The 19,851-nt window shown below is 50.5% G+C and overlaps 1 protein-coding gene across 1 annotated transcript in view; it reads right to left on the reverse strand.

Annotated features, from left to right (window-relative positions):
* Positions 1–289: 289 nt before the first annotated feature.
* Positions 290–19,851, reverse strand: part of HK2 (hexokinase 2) — a 63,031-nt gene continuing 43,469 nt past the window's right edge. The window contains exons 8-18 of the mRNA XM_028116332.2: positions 17,297–17,452; positions 15,852–16,085; positions 14,277–14,581; positions 12,406–12,554; positions 12,044–12,163; positions 8,012–8,107; positions 7,437–7,536; positions 7,157–7,340; positions 5,716–5,871; positions 4,323–4,556; positions 290–2,507 (exon numbers count right to left, since the gene is read on the reverse strand). Of these exons, the coding sequence (XP_027972133.1) occupies positions 2,363–2,507; positions 4,323–4,556; positions 5,716–5,871; positions 7,157–7,340; positions 7,437–7,536; positions 8,012–8,107; positions 12,044–12,163; positions 12,406–12,554; positions 14,277–14,581; positions 15,852–16,085; positions 17,297–17,452 (1,879 nt within the window). The 3' untranslated portion in view covers positions 290–2,362. The remainder of the gene's footprint in view (positions 2,508–4,322; positions 4,557–5,715; positions 5,872–7,156; positions 7,341–7,436; positions 7,537–8,011; positions 8,108–12,043; positions 12,164–12,405; positions 12,555–14,276; positions 14,582–15,851; positions 16,086–17,296; positions 17,453–19,851) is intronic.

Raw genomic sequence — 19,851 nt, forward strand, 5'->3', positions numbered from 1 at the left:
TGAAAGCTAGGGGCTCAAAAATGGCCTAGGAAAGGTCATCTATCCTCCAGTTCCATTGGAACTGAGTTTCTGGGAAGAGAAATAATATCTGGGGTCAAGACCAAGTCTTGGCCACATTCCTGTCAGGCAAGTAAGTACATACAGTCAAAATAGAGATACTCATTAATTATTCAAACCACCCAGGAAGTACTAACATGCCCCAAAGATGACTGCACTCTAAAGAAATCCTCATGAAGCACACGTTGGATATTTTGAAAAATGTTAAAATTTATTAATAGTTAACATCACATAGTTAATTCAACTAGCTCTTTATTATACATGACAACATCTTTACTAGACTGAGTGCTCAAAGATTTGAGAATCAACACATCCCAGTCCAAGATTGAGATTCACTGTATTTACATCAGGCAAAGCAGCATCAACAAGGAACTGTCACCTAACTGTGGGAACAGAGACATTCAAAATGCATTTTCCTTTTTGGAAACCAACAACATATCTCGAATAGCCACACACACAGCTCTACCTTTAAAAAAAAAAAAAGGTGCAATTTCACAGACAGTGCCTAATTTTCAAGTTTATAAGTGAAAATTCATCTCTACTTCTTGGGCATTCTTTAGTGATCCGCAGATCTAGACATTGTTCTCAGTACAAGTGTGATCAATGTGCCAAGTTGGGTGCTGTTGAGTCCTGTCTTTCCTTCCTTGTTGTGATCCTTGATTTCCCACTCAATAGTGTTCTAGGGTCATTAGTTGCAGGGTGTGGGTGTGCATATTTTAGGGAGGAAGTGGAGTTCAGATTCAGAATTAACTACACCCCTGAAAGGTAGAGCATGGAAGATTTTATGCCACCCTACTCCCCCCACCCCCACCAACAGTTTGAAATAAATACTGTGTATAAAAACAGCTCAGCCTCGAGAAGCCCTAGGACAACGCTTCTTGGAAAAACATTTACAAAACAGACCAATTTGGCTAGGAGGGCACAAATCCGCCTTTAAAAGTGTTGTCCCTGAGGTTTTCTTCGTTTTGATTGTTTCATTGTTTGGTTTTGGTTTGCTGTTAACAGTGAGACAGAATTTTTAAAGAAGTGCTCTTGGTGGCTTCCTTTATCTTCTTAGCTTAAAAATACTACTGACTACCCTAAGAATGACCATTCTTAAGCAATGAGTCTGTCTGGAAGGATTCCTGTTTGCTTTGGTTAAGAGCCGGTGTACTGTTGCCCCAGGAAGGTCTAGACAGAGCAGCCTGTTTCTGTGGTTTCTTCGATCCACAGACCCAGCTTCCCTCACTGTGCCCTGCTTTCCACGTTTCCCAGTCTGCAGGTTTAAAAAGGAGCCGGGAAGGAGCTACTTAGCCATTCACTCACCCTGAAGAGGCTTCCCTTCTCTTCCCGCAGGCGAATGAGGTATTTCTAGTAACCTGTCAGTATCTTCACCTTCCATCCTATAACTACACAAATCTATTACAGAGGCCAAGTCTGAAAAGACCCCGTGTATTTATGTACATAACACATTGACATATAAATACATTACATACAACCAATCATTACATACAGTATCAAGGTAAAGGAGCAGATGTACTTCATGAACTAAATAAATTTCAAACATAAATTAAAATGAAAATAGAGTTGTTTCCACTTCTGCAGGAAAAATCTTAAAAACAGACCAAGAAGTCTCCTCTGCCCCAAAGGTCCATTGCTCATGGATGACTCAGGAACCCACTCGTGGCCTTGGTTTTGCTTTCTCAGATTCGGGATGCTTTAATTCCAGGACGAGCCTCCGCTGGAACCCACCAGGCTAGTAAAGGAGGTTAAAGAGGGGCTGCCACGTGGCTATCCACGGACTACCCCCCACCCCAATGCTGCCTCTCCTCCCGCCCCTGCCCCTCTGCCTGTGGGAGAATCAGGCTCAAGTTAGTGGAGATCCCTCCAGATTCAGAGGAGACACAGTATCGGCCTCCGTGCTAGGGAATGCTCTTCACCTTAGAAATACCATGCTCAGGGTCCATGGGGAAGCCACCGTATCTTTTCATTAGTGTCCCCATCCTGTAGGATTATGCAGGGACATGGAATTTGGCCAGAGGGGTGACTAAAGGTTAAAATTTGTCTTGAGTTTTAAAAGAACCAGTAGGAATAGTTGGACAAGTATGAACAAGTCCTTACTTCAAAACATATGTATCGCGGGAGGGCCAAGGCTTGGGCACTGAACTCAACAGTGAGCATCCACAGAGACCACACCCAGTCCCACAGGCTCCTCTTTGCCAGGGAAAAGCCCAGGGGCCCGTCTCTGACACAGAGGATGACATCTTATAATTTAAAGCAGGGAAGAAGGGGAACCAGAGGAAGTCCTTTCTGGATTTCAGGGAGTCTATCGCTGGCCAGCCTCGCGGATGCGGCAGGCCACAGCAGTGATGAGAGCTGCCCCCTTCCCGCTGCCGTCCTCTGACTCCAGGAAGGACACGTCACATTTCGGAGCCAGGTCCTTCACCGTCTCGTGCATGACTTTGGCAAAGCTGCGAGTGTTGGGAGGAAGACACAGGGGGAGAAAACACCTTAGTCATGATTGATTTGTGTCCCCCGAGGTGAGATCCTAGGAAGTGATGCTGGAAGCCCAGGAATTATTAAGATGAGCAAAAGGATGACAGCTACCGTGTATTAAACACTCACTATGTACTGTGTATCAGAAAACCAAGGCTTCAAGAGGCTAGCAACATGCCCAAAGTCTATGTCACGGCAGGCAAGTGGGGAGCCACTGGGAGGCAACTGTCTGAGATTCTGAAGGTTGTGTTCTTAAAACTCATCAGTGGAAGAGAGGGTCAAGGGTCACGGGCACCACAGGTGTGCCCGGCGGAAGTGCACAGCCTGTCCACGAACTCTGGAAGGAAGACCAAGCCCCATGCACGTGACACTTTATTTTCCAGGGGTATGGACTCACATAGACCCACATCTAATCCAAGATGTCATTAAAGATACAAGAAGCAGGCTCGGGGGGTTACTGTTGGCACATTATGGTGATTGTAGAGCCTTTCAGTATGGGATCAGAGAAAGAAAAAGTCACCATGTCCCCCAACATAACAGGGTCAGGATGCCCTCATCCATGAAACAAGCCTCAGTGCCAGGGGCCTGACTTCTACTCCCCTCCCCACTCTTATCTGGGACCAAGATTCCCACTTATGAGGCACTGATCATCAAGACAAGGAACTGCAAGTTTCTCTCTTTCCAGTAACTTTGTAAACTCTGGGCAAGTCTCTCAACTCCTCAAGACGGTCATGGTGAGAGCAGGCAACATTTCAACTGATGAGTCTCTCTACCCTCACTGTCCCACCTACTGCCCAGACCAGAGTAACAGCTCTATTCTTTTCACTTTGAGCTGAGAAGCTTCCAGGGGAAAGGGATTGGGGCACTTCCTGAATTCAAAATGAGTTACTCAAAACATATGCAAATGAGTGACGAAGGAAGAGGAACAATGGTTGATGAGAGAAGAGAGATGGAGAGACAGGGAAAAGTATAGAAAGAATAGGGAATTCAGTGCTTCCACGGCGGGGGGGGCCACAGTGGGTTCGAGGGACACGCTTTCTATAAAGAGCCAGACAGTAGATAGGCTTTCAGCTTTGTGGGCAACTACACCGCCATTGTAGAGTGAAAGCAGCCGGAGACAACACATACATGAGTGGGCATGGCCGCATTCCAATAAAACTTTATTTACAAAAACAGTCATGGCTCTAAGTCCGCCAGCCCCCGTGCCAGACTGCAGAAAATACCCCGCTCCAGAGTTCCAGCATACATTCCGAGAATGTTCACAGGAACACTTTGTAACAGACAAAAATCTAGAAATAAGCCAATATCCATTAGCAGTACAATAAACTACCATATACTCATTCAGAGGTATGCTCCACAGCCCTGAAAATTCACAAACTACAATCCCATACTTCAATGTGGATGCATCTCAAAACTGTACATGCTGTGTGGGAAAAGCCAGTCCCAAAAGGAGAGATGCCAGAGGATTCCCCTGACGGCAGTTTCAAATCTAAGGAAAACCAAACAGTAGCGATACAAACCCAGATACACAGGGAGAGGCAGCTAGGGACTGAGTCACCAGAGTACCTTCCCCTGGCAGGGGACAGGGGTGTAACCCTGAGTCCTCCAAGCTGGGTGGTAAACACAGCCCTACTTCTAGTTTTTTAACCTTTAAACTAAAGCATCTACGTTATATACACTCATTTGGAATGCCGGGTGGTTTGCTATAAAATAAAGAGAGAAAGAGAAGGCAAGGAAAGAACAGATGGAGAGAGAAAGATGGGCAGGGAGAGTGGAGGTCAGGCACTCACTGAGGATGTAGCTTGTAGAGGGTCCCATCCACGCCCACGGTCACTTTGAGAGTGTCCAGCCCCCGGTTTTCTCGGATCTTGTCCACCACGGCGGCCATGCCCGCGCCACAGAGCTGGGCTGCCCGCCGCGCCACCACGGTGCACACCTCTTTGACAATGATGCTGTCGTCACAGGTGCTCTCGAGCCCCAGGTGGCGCAGGATGGCACGGACCTGCAGCAGGGCCAGGCAGTCACTGCGGGGGGGGACACACAATAGCAAGTGGTCGGTCACATACAGGAGGCGCTGGCGGCAGCCCCGGCCAGGTGGCTCCTGTTCTTGAACTCTGCCCAGGAAGCAATACTCATCCCACTGGACCCCGCAGAGCCCTCCTGAGTGTGAAGGGCAAAGAAACAGCTCCTGTTTCTACCTGGCTGGGTGAGGGGGGGCACTGCTACCCTACAACCCGTACTCAAGGGAACAGGACAGCCCCTGTCTAGCTTTCCACTCATTTGGAAAGAATAAAGGCAGTGAGGATGGCTGTAGTTGGCATTTTCGGCTGCAAAGCTCTTTCCTACCCGTTTCCTCCGTGTTGTTCCCGGGGCAATGGGAGGAGGCTTCCGCTGCCTCCCAGCATAGATCCCTGCTCTTATTTCTACCCCCTCCCAGGGTGCTCTGATGGCGACTCGTGCAGTCTTTATGAAACAAATGTGAATCGAATTGTAAGAAGAATATAAATCTTATTATATCAAGGGCACTGTCTTGGGGCTCCGGAATCGGCTTCCTGCACGCCAACGGACACGCCAACTCGAACAGCCCTCTTTCTCTTCGCTGGTTCAGATGCCTAGCGCCCCCGCTCGGGCGCTCAGCACTCCTGTTCTCCCACACACCTGACAGTGACGCACAGAAGCCACTCGTCAAGGGCTCTGAAGTCCCTGTTCTAATCTGGAGCCGGCTTCGCTGCCATTATCAGACGGGAGGAGGGAGGTTTTGCTTTCACAGGTTTCTGACTGCCTGGCACGCCCGCCTTCACTCGGTCCTGCTTCTCCTCTCACCGCGGCCCCAGTTAGAAGCACCCTCCTGCCCGGCGCAAGGGCTTTCATTGGCTACACCCTCCGTGCGTTCCAATTTACATCCTGTGAACAGGTTACCTTCCCACCTTTGATAACTGGCCTAAAACCCAACAATATTACTTTGCATGGGCTCCTGGCAGCTCGGCAGGACTTTTCATGCTTAAAATGCCAACTATCCATGAGTTACTTTAAATAAACAGTAGAGCTATGAATGTCTCTGCAACCAAACTGACCTGTATATAAGCCATACCCCGATCTTACTTGAGCTCTGGAAATCTTTCAGCTTGTCTGTCCATGAGAGGGAGGACGCGGTCCCACCCGACCCCAGACCCAAATTCTCACCTCTCAATCTGAGACAGGAACTTGGTTTCAAAGATTCCCCTTGTCTTGAGCCGCTCTGAGATGCGGCCACGGAAGAGCAGCCCACGCTTGGTGAAATCGATGAGGATGTTACGGACAATCTCCCCCAAGTACATGCCGCTGATCATTTTCTCGAACCTGCAATGCAGATGACGTTCACGGAGGACGCATGTAGGAAGGGGTGATGCCCAGAGCATTTGCAAAGAGAGGGCATGCAGATTCCCCTGGGTGGGAAAGGAAGTGCTACTTGATTCACTTGGGCAGGATGCCTGGTATCTGCACACACAGACCCACGGCCTTCAGTGAAACTGACCACAGCGCCCACCTGAGGACCAGGGGGTTCCCGGGGTCATCCCCATCTTCCAGGCTCATTACCTTCCAATGCTTACTCCCAACTCCTCAAGGAGGAAAACACACCCAAAGCCCACTTCTAAGAAGAGAGCAGAATGCTGAGTCTTAACCGTGAACTTCACCAGGCATTCAGCAGGCTTTCTCTCTAAACCATGACATCATTATCACACAAGTAACTAGTGCAACTGGAGAACCCGTCTTGTCCACTAGGATTGAATGTGATTACTCAGTGGCTTGAGGGTCTTGTGGCCCTGCATAATGCCTTTAAAGAAGTTGAGACCCCAAGTTTCAACCAAGACACCCCAGCGCCACTCCATCTTGTTTCACCCTTTGTTTCATTAATGACACCTGTCTGGCCCCTAGAAGCATTTTAGTCTGTGACCTCTACTCTCGACACAAGTGTATTATTCTGCAGAACTATGGTCCCTGACCATATCCAGTTAGGAAACACTACACACATCTTCCCAGTGGCAAGTGTGCTGGATCTTACACTATCGTCCCGCAGCTCAGAGCCCCTCCCCACCATCCTGGGGGCTTTCTGAGGCTGGGGCTGACCCTTGTCCAGGCCGGACAACAGAGGATGCTACATACTGGATAGATGGAGGAAGAGATGCATTCCTGTCTGCTTCCTGTTCCTCTCTCTGCCACACCAGCTTCTTTACTATACGATCAGCAGATGTCTGCTTTTCCTCACCATCGCAGACCTAGGTTTAAACACCCTCTCTCCTGTTCTCACAGGCAGGGGTGGGCAGGCCTGCTTCTTGAATTTTCTAGCTCTGTGTTCCTCAGTGTTCCCTGTTCATCTAAAACCTATGTGACCGATTCCCTATAGGAAATGCTCCTCAAAACAGATACTGTGACCTGTTTTCCCAAATGAACTTTGAAGGCGTCACAATCCAGCAGGGAGAACTTTCCAGATGTATTTGACAAGAAGCCCTTTCCAAGGACATTTCCTCTCCTCACATCTCAAAAATGAGTGTCCTGGGATTTGTTGTTGTAGAGGATCTGACTGCTCGTCCCCATGCAGTTTTGGGGTACCCGTACCAGGACCCACCCGCACTGGGGTACCTACCTCTGTCTGCCAGGGTTGAGGGAAAGCTCATCCACAGCCACATCAAATTCCGTGCGGAAGTCGTCGAGGCATCCATTGTCCCCGAAGGCCCCCCACTCCATGTTGACACACATCCGGCCCTCCTCCCCCTCAACCAGCTCCACGTTCCGCATCTCCTCCATGTAGCAGGCATTGCTGCCCGTGCCTGCCAATCACAAACACGTCAGCACCTTGCCGGGAACCGTCCTCCCTCCACCCGAGCCTCTGGGTCACGATGTAGGAACGGCAGCCGGGGCCTTACCAACGATGAGGCCGACTTCGCAGTGAGGGTCTTCATAGCCACAGGTCATCATAGTCCCGACTGTGTCATTCACCACAGCGACCACGTCCAGGTCAAACTCCTGAGAGGGCAAAAGCAGATCCCCAGTCCACCAATGAATCCCAACATTTTTCTTTCAGACACTTGCAAGGGAGATTTGTATGTATATAATTTATAGAAGTGTTTTTCATACAGCATGGCTCATTCTCTCTTTTCATTCAGGTCCCTGCTCAAATGTCACCTCCCCAGAGAGGTTCCCTGGTTGGGCTATTTAAAAGTGCCCTTCTCTAGCCCACTCACCCTGTCCTCACCCGACTTCCTTTTTCTTCCCAGTGCAACAGCACCTGACACTAGCTCATGGGTTTGTTTATAGCACAAGAGTTTGCTGTGGTCATTCCTGAATCCACAGTGCCAAGAGCAGGGCTTGACACACAGGGGACACTCAGTCATTGCCGAAGGATCACATTAATTCTCCCCCTGACCCATGCACCTGCACCCAGCATTTCCCCACTTTGTGACTGCGGGTCATTCCAGGCCTCATGGTGCCCCTGTCCTACCTCCCGCCGGTGGATGGCCTCCTTCAGCAGCGTGACCACGTCCTCTCCCTCACAGCCCGATGCCTTGAAGCCTTTAGTCCACTTGAGGAGGATGCTCTAAAAAAAAAAAAAAATCAGGAGGGTATCAGAGGAGGGCTCCTGTGTCATCCCCGTGGCCCTGCTGTGCCTCCAGTCCCCAACCTCACCACCAAGTCGTCCAGACCCCTTCAATAACCAACCGTCGCCCCCACACGTGATGGCGCACCTACTAGGCGTGCGTTCCATCATTTAATCCTCACAGCAAACTGGGGACATATCATTATAATGCCCCTTTTCTAGGTAACTGCAGCTCTGGGATAATCTGCTCAAGGCCTGAAAGGCCTTGGAGGAGAGGAGCAGGACTTCCCCCCGCCGCCATCCCCCAGGCCCGTCAACTCCATGGGCCCCTAAGCACCACACTAGTGCCCCTGCCACAGAGCGAAGTGTTTCTTTCGCTGGGAAAAGCAGTTTGCTCTGTCCTATCCTCTATTTACATCAGAAGTCAGAGTATGTCTCTTAATTGTCAAACTCCAGTTGGGCATGAACAAGTGCGCTGACCATAGGTGGGTGACACCCGGCTTCACACCACCCCAGTGAGGGAAAGGCTCTCTCGTCTCCTCACAGACCACCCTAAGCCACTCGTCTTTAATGCGGCCATCTGCCGAGTCATGGGGCGCTCTGGGGAACAGATAGATATGTGGTGGTTTTACACGTGGGAGAACTGATTCGTGTACTGTCCCCTGGCCCTCTCTGCTGCTGCAGCCCAGCAGGAAACCAGCACCAAAGGGCTCATGGGCCCCTTCCTGCAAGGCCAGAATCCATAAATGGGCCGTATGCTCACTATCCACCCAATCCATGGTCTCTCCAGGCCTTGCCTGGCCTCGCCATGAGCTTGGCATTTCATGGCCCAGGTGAGTTTGGAACCACAAGTCAACCTGGATATGTCACACTGTGCTCAGATCCCAGGAGATTTGGGAAAACAAGATACAATCCCAGCCGCACCCAGCTTTACATACCTACATCCTAACAACGGCATGCTCATCTCCACCTAACTGTCTTGCCTACAGATTAGCTTCACACCTCTAATGAAATTTTGTATTGGCACTTCCAAGTTTACAGAATGATCAAATGACATTATTTCAGGTGGTCCTTAATAATGACACAGGCAGAGGCTCCTGCTGCTGGGGAGACGTGCCCCAGGCCGCCAGGTGGTCAAGGCAGCTTGGGGTCTCTGGGCCTTGGCACCTGCTGATTTTCCACACAACAGGATGATCTTAGCAAAGCAGAACCCAGCTTACAGACAGATGGAATGACAGAACCCAGCTTCTGCTTCATCTGCTCTTAATTTTTTTTTTTAAGATTTTATTTATTTATTTGACAGAGAGACACACAGCGAGAGAGGGAACACAAGCAGGGAGAGTGGGAGAGGGAGAAGCAGGCTTCCTGCTGAGCAGGGAGCCCAATGTGGGGCTCGATCCCAGGACCCTGGGATCATGACCGGTGCTGAAGGCAGATGCCTAACTTTACTGAGCCACCCAGGCGCCCAGCATCTGCTCTTAATTTTTACAATGCTAGACTATACGTGTGCTCCCTGCAGAAACTTAGAGCATGCAGAATGAAATCTAATACAATGAACCTGGAATCTCATCATTCAGGTAGAAATAGTGAAGGTGTTCTTGGGCCACTGGATAAATAATTCACGATATATACGTGTTGGCATGAAAAGTTAAGGTGTGTCTATTGAAAAATATTTCAGTAGGAAAAGCCTGGAAGCATGTATACTGGAGTGCTATGTTCCATCTTCGTATGAATTGTGTTTTTTTCTTCAGGTTTCTATATTGCAGAGACTATCTTTTTCTTAAAAAATGTGTGAGTGTTACCATCGGTTTTTTTCCCCTATCATTGAAATTTCTTCCAAAAATACTAGTTGCTGATACGAGGCAGCGGGTTGCTCAGAATTTATTAACTATTTCCCAAGTATTGAACAATGGGTTTGTCCCTGATGTTTTCATTATAGTAAACAATGTTTCATTAAGTATCACATAAATATGGATCTTCATGTTCCCTTTGGTAAACTGATGCAAATGGACAAGGCTTTGAAAACCCAGTGCATTGAAAATCATGAGAAAAATCATGTGTCGGGGGCCCTGGGTGGCTCAGTCGGTTGAGCGACTGCCTTCGGCTCAGATCATGATCCTGGAGTCCCGGGATCAAGTCCCACATCAGGCTCCCTGCTCGGCAGGAAGTCTGCTTCTCCCTCTGACCCTCTTCCCTCTCCTGCTCTCTATCTCTCATTCTCTCTCTGTCTAATAAATAAATAAAATCTTAAAAAAAAAAAAGAAAAATCATGTGTCGAGACAAAGGAATGAGAAAGGCTGGGGAGAGGGAATCAGAGGAAGGTGGTCAAACGTACAAGCTTCCAGTGATAAGGTAAGTTAAGTGCTCAGGACGAAATGAACACAGAGAACACTACCGTACAGTGTATTTGAAAATCGTGAAAGGGTAAATCCTAAGAGTTCTCATTACAAGGAAAAAAACACTTTTTTATTCTTTTTCTTGTTTTGTCTCTATAGGAGATGACAAATGTTAACTAAACTTGTGGCGATCAGTTCACAATATATGTAAGTCAAATCATGGTGCTGGGCTCCTTCAACTTCTACGGCGTGCATGTTACCATCTCAATAAAACCGGAAAAGAACAGAAAAGCGAGACGCAACACTGCCCTAGTAACAGTGGACACACAGTGACAGGTGTTTGGAAATACTGCATCAGGCAACGGTTTTCATTGCAGGACACCCCAAAATCTCTGCTGAACTGGTGCGCATGATGAATTCAGCTCCAAGGGGAAGAGGAGGAAACATTTACAAAACTCAGCTGAGCAACATGCAGGCTACTGTTCCGGGTCCCTGCGGCAAATGCGGGCCTTTCTTCCCCGCTGGACCGAGCTCCCTATACCTGGGACATTTCCCGCCTCCGTGCTCCCCTGCACACAGCCAGGCCTGCCTGCCCTTCTTCCCCGTCCACTCCTTCTTTGGACTTGGAAGCCAATCCAAGTCTTGTTTATGCTGTCTGGGTGTGTGCTCAGGTTAACATCACTCTTGGTACCCCACTGGTGCCCCGCCCCCCGTTCCCACCAGCAACTCATGCCTTCCTGCGCTTGCTTACTTGCCATCAGCACAGTTTGTGTGTGAGACCCTAAAGCAGGAACCACGCCTTGTGTACCCTGGCCTCTCTGTCCACCGCACACTGTCCATTTGTAAACGTGCGCATACCCTTCTAGAGGACCGATGGAGACAGAGAACAACTCCTTAGACAATAGTATCCTAACATCTGGTGTGCCCTCTGTCAACCCAGAACAAGCCCAAGCATGACACTCCGCTCTCCTCCATTCTCAACACACCATGTCCGGAATATCTGAGCACACCAGCTTCACTCATGCAAGGCAAGTTGAAAAGGAATGAAAAGCAAAGCTAAGACTAGAGAAATACCGGGGCACCTAAACAACAGGAGGTGAATGAAAATATCCTGCAGGAGCTGGTGAGCATCCCTGAGAACATGGGCTCAGGTATCAGGACACCAGAATTCAGATCTTGGTTTGCCACACCCAAGCCTTCTGATTTGGCACAAGATACTTGGCATCTCTACAGACTTTGTTTTCCTTTCTGCAAAATGGGCATACAAACACCTACCTACCTTCTATGGTCGCTGTGAGGGTTAAATGAGATAATACACATAGGAAGCCTAGCACTGTGCCTGGCATAAAGTGCTATAAAAATGTTCACTGTTAATATTTGATAAGCTCCATCGTCATCATACCAAAGATTGTGACCTTTTTAACCTCCATCAGCTCCAACTGAACCATGCCCATCAACAGGCCCCTTGTCATGACTGCTTACTCATCCCCTTTTCCTTCTCTCAACTCAACTTTCTCCCTTGCTCCAAACCCTGGCTGGGGTAGGGTCAATAAGGTCCAGAGGTAAGCGCTCCCCCCCGCTGCCCCGGGGAGTCTGTTACCTCATCCAGGCTGTTCTGCTGGCAGGGGAAGGAGAAGGTGAAACCCAGAGGCAGGGACACGCCCTTCATGCCCATGTACTCAAGGAAGTCGGCGATGCACTGGACGATGTGGTCAAAGAGCTGCGGGGAGAAGTTAGGCTCTGAGGAAGGGGTCCTGGCCCAGGGCAGGGTCTGGCCACAAGCTCGGGGGCTGCGCTCGGGAGAAATGCATGCTCAGTCACAAACCTGGGGGAAGACCAGGCCAGGGCCCCAACCCACCTGGCCTTCCCTGGGACCGTGGCTGAGCAGAGAAAGCACTGTCCTCCCGGGCGAGACTTGGGTATCTACTGGGGTCCCCTCCCAGAGGCGCCACCCTGCCTCACCTCGTCCCCCGTGCCGTGCATGACCTCCTGCGGGATAGAGTAGATCTTGTTGTGCATCTCTACTCCACGCCGCTTTCCATTCCTCACTCGCACCAGCAGGACCCGGAAATTGGTACCCCCAAGGTCCAAGGCCAGGAAGTCACCTTTCTCTGAAAAATAAACCCGGGAAGGTGATGGACTGGAGTGTCACCACGTCAGCACCACAGAGAGTGACGGTCTATAAAGTCCTTTCCCCTAAGGGAGACCTCTTCTGGCAGCCCTCAGCACCCTCAGGGGAGATGGACTGTGTGCTCCACTGAATAGGAAAGAAAATAAGATCCCTGGGACCAGAGCCCTGCTGCCTCCCTAGTGGTCCTCAGATGAGTTCAGGTGGGCCAGACGTCACAATGAGCTCTGCGTGACACCGGAAACTGTGATACGTGATACAGTACACTCAAAAATATCTAGGGGCACTGGGGGGGGCTCAGTCAGTTAAGCACTGGGATCGGCTCCCTGCTCAGCAGGGAGTCTGCTTCTCCTTCTCCCTCTCCCTCTGCCCCTCCTCCCTGCTTGTGCTCTCTCTCACACGTGCGCGCGCACTCTCTCTCTGTCAAATAAATAAATAAAATCTAAAAAAAAAATCTAAATGTGTCGTTCATGCTAAATCAAAGGCCACCTTATCTTAGCTTCTAGAATAGAGAAGAAACAGCAGAGTTCAACTCTTTAAAGGAAATCGAAGGGAAACCTTTTTACGTGAGAACACCCTCCTCTGTTGGGCAATCGTAATACCGTGTTACGTGCCTCAAACACACTTCTCATGCAGCCATAAGGCGGAGGCACTGCCCTTCCCTCTGATGGAGGAAGGGGACCTGGCTGAGCCAGGCTGAGTCGCTCCCTCGGGCCCACAGGTCAGGAGCAGGTAGAGCAAGCACCACGGCCCAGGCTCCTGCTCCTGCACCAACCATGTGACGCTGGCCTGCTCGATGTTAGTTCTCTTTGCATTGAGAAAGGACCACCATTTCTTAATGTGCAAGACCCAGGCCATGGGTCAGCAATCTTTTCCCGTAAAGGGTCGGGCAGTCAACTTTTGAGGTCTTGTGAGCCACAGTCCCTACTGTAACCTCACCACTTTGTCATCGTAGCACAAAGTGGCCACAAGCAATGCGTAGACAAATGGGCATGGCTGCGTATCGGTCAAACTTTATTTAAAAAAATAGGCAGCAGGCCAGGTTGAACTCATGGGCCTTCGTGTGCCAACTCCCTGACCCAGGGCTTATAAGAGCTGGCCCTGGAACCAAAATTCCTGGGTTCGAATCCCAGCTCTGCCGTTTTCCAGCCGTGGGAACTTGGGCAGGTTTCTTCATTTCTCTGTGCCTCAGTTTTATGACAAACATATTAGTTTGTTAACAAAATTAAGTACTAATCTCTGTTAATAGTTCAACATTAAATGAATTAAATTATGTGTAAAATGCTTACAGAAGCGTTTGACCCATTGTAGGCATTCAGTAAGTGTTTATCATTATTATCATTCAATTTACAGCAGAAGGGGGCACCTGGGTGGCTCAGTTGGTTGGGCGACTGCCTTCAGCTCAGGTCATGATCCTGGAGTCCTGGGATCGAGTCCCGCATCAGGCTCCCTGCTCAGCAGGGAGTCTGCTTCTCCCTCTGGCCCTCCTCCCTCTCATGCTCTCTGTCTCTCATTCTCTCTCTCAAATAAATAAATAAAATCTTTAAAAAAATTATAGCAAATACCTGGGTTGAACTTCTTGAACGCTAGCATTTTCTAGTACTGGTCCCAATACCCAATGCTAAGGCAGAGGGAGTCCTGCTGGGGCATCGACACCAGGACAAAGGCCCAACGCGGTGAGCTGAGTGGTAGCCCTGTCGCCTACCTGTGCCATCAGGCGTGGCACACACGTAGGTGGGCAGCATCTTGACGGGGGCAATGGCGTGAGTCTCCTTGCTCAGACCTCGCTCCATCTCTACGTTCATCCTCCTCTTGACCTCCAGAAGCTGCTCGCGGCTCAGCTTCAGAGACTCCAGGGTATTCTGGCGGGCTCGGTGTTGGTCAGCCAGCCGGTAGGCCACCGCTGTCACCATGGCTGCCCCCTTGCCACTGCCATCCTCGGAACGCAGGAAGCGGACATCGCAGTCGGGCACCAGGCGCCGCACTGTCTTGTGAAGACGCTTGGCAAAGCTGCAGTTGCCATGAGAGGGGAAGAGACGAGGGTCCACGGTGAGGGTCAAGGGAGCAAAGGGCTCGCTGCCTCAACCCCAAGGCCAGGAGGCACCCCCAGGAGCAGATGCTGCGCTGAACATCCTCTCCGTACCCTCCCAGGTTCTCGGTCAACACTGTTCAAGCTCAGAGAGTCATCTGTGATCACCCCAGCAGAGGGAAGGGAAAAGGGCCGCTGTAGGAAGCCCCTACCCTCGCACACAGTCACATTAAGACCTCCCCATCCCACAGCCAAGGCTCCTCCACCCAATACATCCGCCTCAGAATCGAGGGATTTGGACACCAGCAGTGCCCCTTTCATTAGACGCTGCCTGCGAAAAACCCAAAACAGAAAAAGGAGAAACGCTCTGCTGGACTTTGGTCTCTTTGGCCAATTTCTGCCAAAAATCCCAAAGGTGTCTGAACAGCTCAAGACCACAGGTGTGTTCAACAAGAACTCCTTGGGTGGTGGCTGAGCTGAGCCATGGTCTCCGGGGCCTTGCTGTCCCTGGTGTGGTCTGTGGGCAACAGCACCCCTGGGGGCCCAGCTCAGAGACAGGGTCTCGGCCTGGACCCCCTGAATTAGACTCTGCCGCTTAACAAGATCCCCCAGTGATTCACGTGCACTTTCGTGTTTCTGAAGCCCTGGACTAGAAGACCAGGGCGGAGACCTTGATTCAGTTAAAGAAGGCACACGGAACTGGCGCTCGAATCCAGTGAAAATGAAATAGTAAGTGGGCACGAGAGAGCGACTGGCCAGGTGCCAACTGAAATTTGAGTATTTTGGCACTTAGGACCCAAGGGACCAACCATGGAGGGAAGTGCAGGATCAGTTCAATGCCCAGGTCAGCCAGAGAGGCTGTGCCAGGGTGTCCTCTGTCGGAGGACACACCACCTGAATGGACCATCCACAAACATGAGAGTCAAGGAAACAAGCACAGAGAAACCCAAACTCCTCAACAAGAGGGTGGCAGACAGAGCCCTGTGGCCAGGAGAGCCCTGGCTAGAGCTCCAGTCATCAGGAGCCCTCAGAAATCGCCTCCACCCCTGCCAAGGACGCCACCCTCCCGACCCCCACATGCCCAGATGGGAGCTTATCCTACAAAGTCCCTCAAGCTACGGTCCATTTCCACCGCCCCAGAAGGCAAAACGGAGCTGGCTGTGGAGTCACTAGGGTCTCTCACAGGCCTGTCAGGGGTCCTCGAGTGCTCTGGGGGCCGCGGCACTGGGGGGTCTGGCCACGCTGACTCACTGTGGGTGCTTCTTGTAGACAGAGCCGTCCACCCCAATGGTGGAGCGCAGCCGCTCCTCGCCCTTGTTCTCCTTGATGCGCCGCAGCACGGCCGCCAGGGTGGCTGCGCACAGGCTGGCTGAGCGTGTAGACACGATCTGGCAGATCCGGTGAGTGGCCACGCAGTCCTCCTGTGTCGGGTCTATGCCCAGCCGCACAAGCACCTCACGGGCCTTCCGGGTGCCGTCCCTCTCCCTGGGAAAGAAAAGGACAGTGTGTGGGCACATGTCCAACCCAATGGGGCCAGCGCCATCTCCCAGTGAGGACAGGCACCCCTTCCATGGCTCTGCCCATTGACAGGAAGGTAGAACAAGGGGAAAACACAACAGAGCCAACAGGGGGCTCCTCACCCAGACACACACACACACAGAACTCAGGTGCTTCTTTTTCCCAATGGGAAAAGCAGTATTTTTTATGCACATACTAAGTAAGGACAAGACACTGTTCTTATGGCTTTACACACCAAGTTGTGTGTGTCTGTGTGTGTGAGAGAGAGAATGAGCTATGCTTGCTTATCTGGGGGTAGAGGGAACAGTGACCCTGCCAGCAACCACCCAGCTGCGGAGCCCACCCCATTCTCTCTCTAGGAAGCAGCCAGCTCACTGCCTTTCACGACGGAGCGGGCACTGCTTTAACCAATGCTAGAGGCTGTGCGAGCGTGCTGCCATGAACTTCACAGTCTTCTCAGGGAGGCTAAGCACCTCACAAGTACACACTCTTCCATCCCCTTGGGGTTTAACAAGCAGGCACAATTCCCTCAAGAGTTTCCACTTGAGGTCACTGGAATGGTTTCACTGCTTCCTTTAGCACCCAATTCCCCTCCTCTCCACCATCTGGTCCCTGAAACAACAGGGCCTCCTCAAGTGACAAGTGGAACTCTCAAGAACGGGAAACTGGGCCCAACTCTTTGGATATTGTTAACTGGAAAACAAGATTCAGGCCATCTTCACCCCCATCCATGCCACTCTGTGAAATGCAGGCCTCAGCTATACCTACTGGAACTAAATGGGTAAATCTTAGGGCCATCCGAAGACCTATTCTTCTGTTAGGGAAGCAGGGGTCAGGACAGAGCCCTTTTGGAGAATCACCAACTGAGAAAGAAATAGAAGGCAGAGGGGAGAAGGGAAAGAAAGAAAGTAGATGCATGAGTCCACAAGGGGTCTCATGGAGCCTCCGGCATTAAGCCAAGCCCCACCCCCACCCATGCAACACCAGGAGCCACTTGGGTAGCAGACAAGGGTGGAAACTATCTGAAAAGTTCAAGTCAAGACAAAGGCCTGCCACGGCCCACGTTGCACAAGGCCCTCTTGCTGTCCAACTCTGAAGGGTCAAGGGCCGGTTCCCGTTCCTCATTCCCCAACGGCCTGTTGGAGACCAGGTGAACAGAGAGGGACCCGGAAGCTTACCCTTCAATATCTGAAACGTCTTTGGTCTCAAACTGGCCAGTGGCAAGGAGCCCTGGGCTGAGCTTCCCCCCGAAAAGCAGCTCTTCCTTGGCCATCTTCACCAGGATAAGCCTCACCAGTTCTCCCATGTACATCCCACTGATCATCTTCTCGAATCTGCAGGGATACAGACCAGACGATAAAGACCAGTCCTGGCTGTCAGTGAACTCACAACTTCCCCGCGGAGGTGGAGGCAACAGGCGTGCAAAGCAAGATGGTGCACAACACAGTGCTAATTTGTGTGGCATTGCTGGGAATAAGTTGTGCAGAGAGGTGACAGCTCAGGGGAGGCTGCAGGGTCTGGGGTGTCTGCTCCATCTCTGCAGGCAGGGTGGGCCTTCAACTATGGAGGGAAAGGGCATGCGGAACATTGTGGAACAGCCTGAATTTTAGGGAAAGTTACATGTAGGATAGTTACTTTTAAATTTTTTTTCTCTAGCAAGCAAATATTTTCAAAATGAAACCTTATGAGGAGCCTCAATATTTATATACAAGAGAAGAAGGCCAATCTGATCCAATTAGCGGCACGGGCCCAGCAACATCTCACACTGCCCTCCCCTTGCAAGATCATTTGTGGATTTCTAGGAAACAGGGTGAAAAGAACCCTGGGGCTGGGGGTGGGGTGATGCGCAGGATTAGAAGGGCAGGTTAGGGCAGATGGGAAGAAGCTCTAAATGTCAGATGGTCGTGGGAATCTGGGAGTGCGACACACTGGAAGTTCCTGAGCAGACAGGTGAGCAGATAAAGGCATGTTCTAGAAAGGCAGAGGGCTGCCCCCAAGCTGAGAGCAATCAGCTGATTTATTTTTTCAACACTAGGTGATGCTGTTTTCTTTGGAAGCCAGTCTTTCTGGCTCAAACGGTGTGATAGGAGAAACCGAACCTTCACCATTGTTTGCAGTTCTTTGCAGCAAGAAGGCCCTTTCTTGGTATCTAAGCATCTGGGGCCTAGAGAGGAGTCCCCCCAGGGCCAGCGGACACTACCTAGGCTGGGCTTCAGCGAAGCAACCCAGAGCGGCGGGGGTTCTTTACGGGATTATGACATCAGCTGGTACAATCTACAAGACAGGAAAGCCAGGCCCTCAGGAAGTGACTCGCTCGAGACCCAGGTATGGCAGAACTGGAGCTCAGTGCAGAGCTGGCAAAACTGCTTGAACAGAGGGTGCATGTAAATTGTTCAAGCACCAGCACAGGCACACTGTGTGGGAGGCTGCCTGGCTTTATCTGTAAGCAACTCATGTCGGCCTCTCCACCTTCTCCAAAACAGCTAGTTCGATGGCAGACAGCGGACAGGTCCAGTGGGGCTCTGAAGTGTGGGTGACTTATAAAAGCTTTTATTCCAGTTTTTTTTTTTTTAATTTAAACTTTGTTTCAGTCAACATTTAGAAAAATATTTAGAAGTACACCAAGAGTGGGAAGAAGTTCCTCCTGGGGCCCAATAATGACTTCTGGGCTACCATGGCTGACACTTTGTAGTCGATGTCCTCCCAGCCTTTGATTTGTCTCAGGCTGAGCCAGTGGTGTGTTGCCAAGGCTGGGCTGGCAATTCTGTCTTCAGACACTTTGAAGGGCATACAGCTCCTCTGAATGGCTTGGGTGTGCCTCATTCTTGGAGGCAGACATTGAGTGAGTGACTTTTCAGTCCATAAATTCTTACCAGCCATGGCAGACACAGCCAGTGCATTCCTATGAAAGTTACAAGTAAGTGGACTCATGCTTCAGTATGTGGGAGAAGCCTGTGACTTAAATAACCATGCCTTGAGGAAGCAAGGACTCTCCCTGTACAGAAAAAGACAGCCCATTGCTAAGCTGGCTTACAGAGTCGGGTTTTCCTCTCTGAGCAGAGAGCTATGCCAGAAGCTTTCCTGCAACAGTCATAGCAACAAGAAGACCAGAGGGGGCCTGAATTGCTCAAAACATTTTGTAATTGCCTTCAGAGCTTAGAGCAATCCCTGTTTCAATATCTTTAATAGGGACATTGGGTCAATGTTGGTGTAATAATGACAGCAAAATAATGTTTTGTAACCGTCAAAAGTACCTAAAAACCAAGTTTAGCCAGGCTGGAGAATATAACATTCAGGGTGCAAAACGTTGGAGGCCCTCATGGTCCTAGGCCACAGGTCCAGGGTAGTGGCCAAGGAGGCTCCTAAGCCAGCTTTTCCAGAGGCCCTGGGTCTGCCTACAGCCAGCTCCAGCTTCAGCTCACAGGCAGCTCTACTAGAGGTCGGAGTCGGGGCCTCAGCCAGTGTGCAGGAGGCAAGTGTCATAAGCCTCATCCCCTGAGCAGTGGCAGGGGTGGGAGCTATGAAGACAGCTTTCAGGCACCCTAAGCTTGGCCATGTCAAGATGACTCTTCTTTTGTGTCTCACAAACTGTTTCTATAGACAGCTTACACATTGAAGGTGGAAGAAAGAGCAGGGCCAACACTCAGGAAATGACATTCTAAAATGATGGCTCTGAAGGACAAAGCCAAATTACCTATAATCTGGTTTGTCCTCTCGTTTATTCGTTTTCAGA

The sequence above is a fragment of the Eumetopias jubatus genome, unplaced genomic scaffold (genome assembly GCF_037043125.1).
Source record: "Eumetopias jubatus isolate StellerSeaLion01/CBP00866 unplaced genomic scaffold, mEumJub1_p1.0 scaffold_9, whole genome shotgun sequence".
NCBI lineage: Eukaryota > Metazoa > Chordata > Mammalia > Carnivora > Otariidae > Eumetopias > Eumetopias jubatus.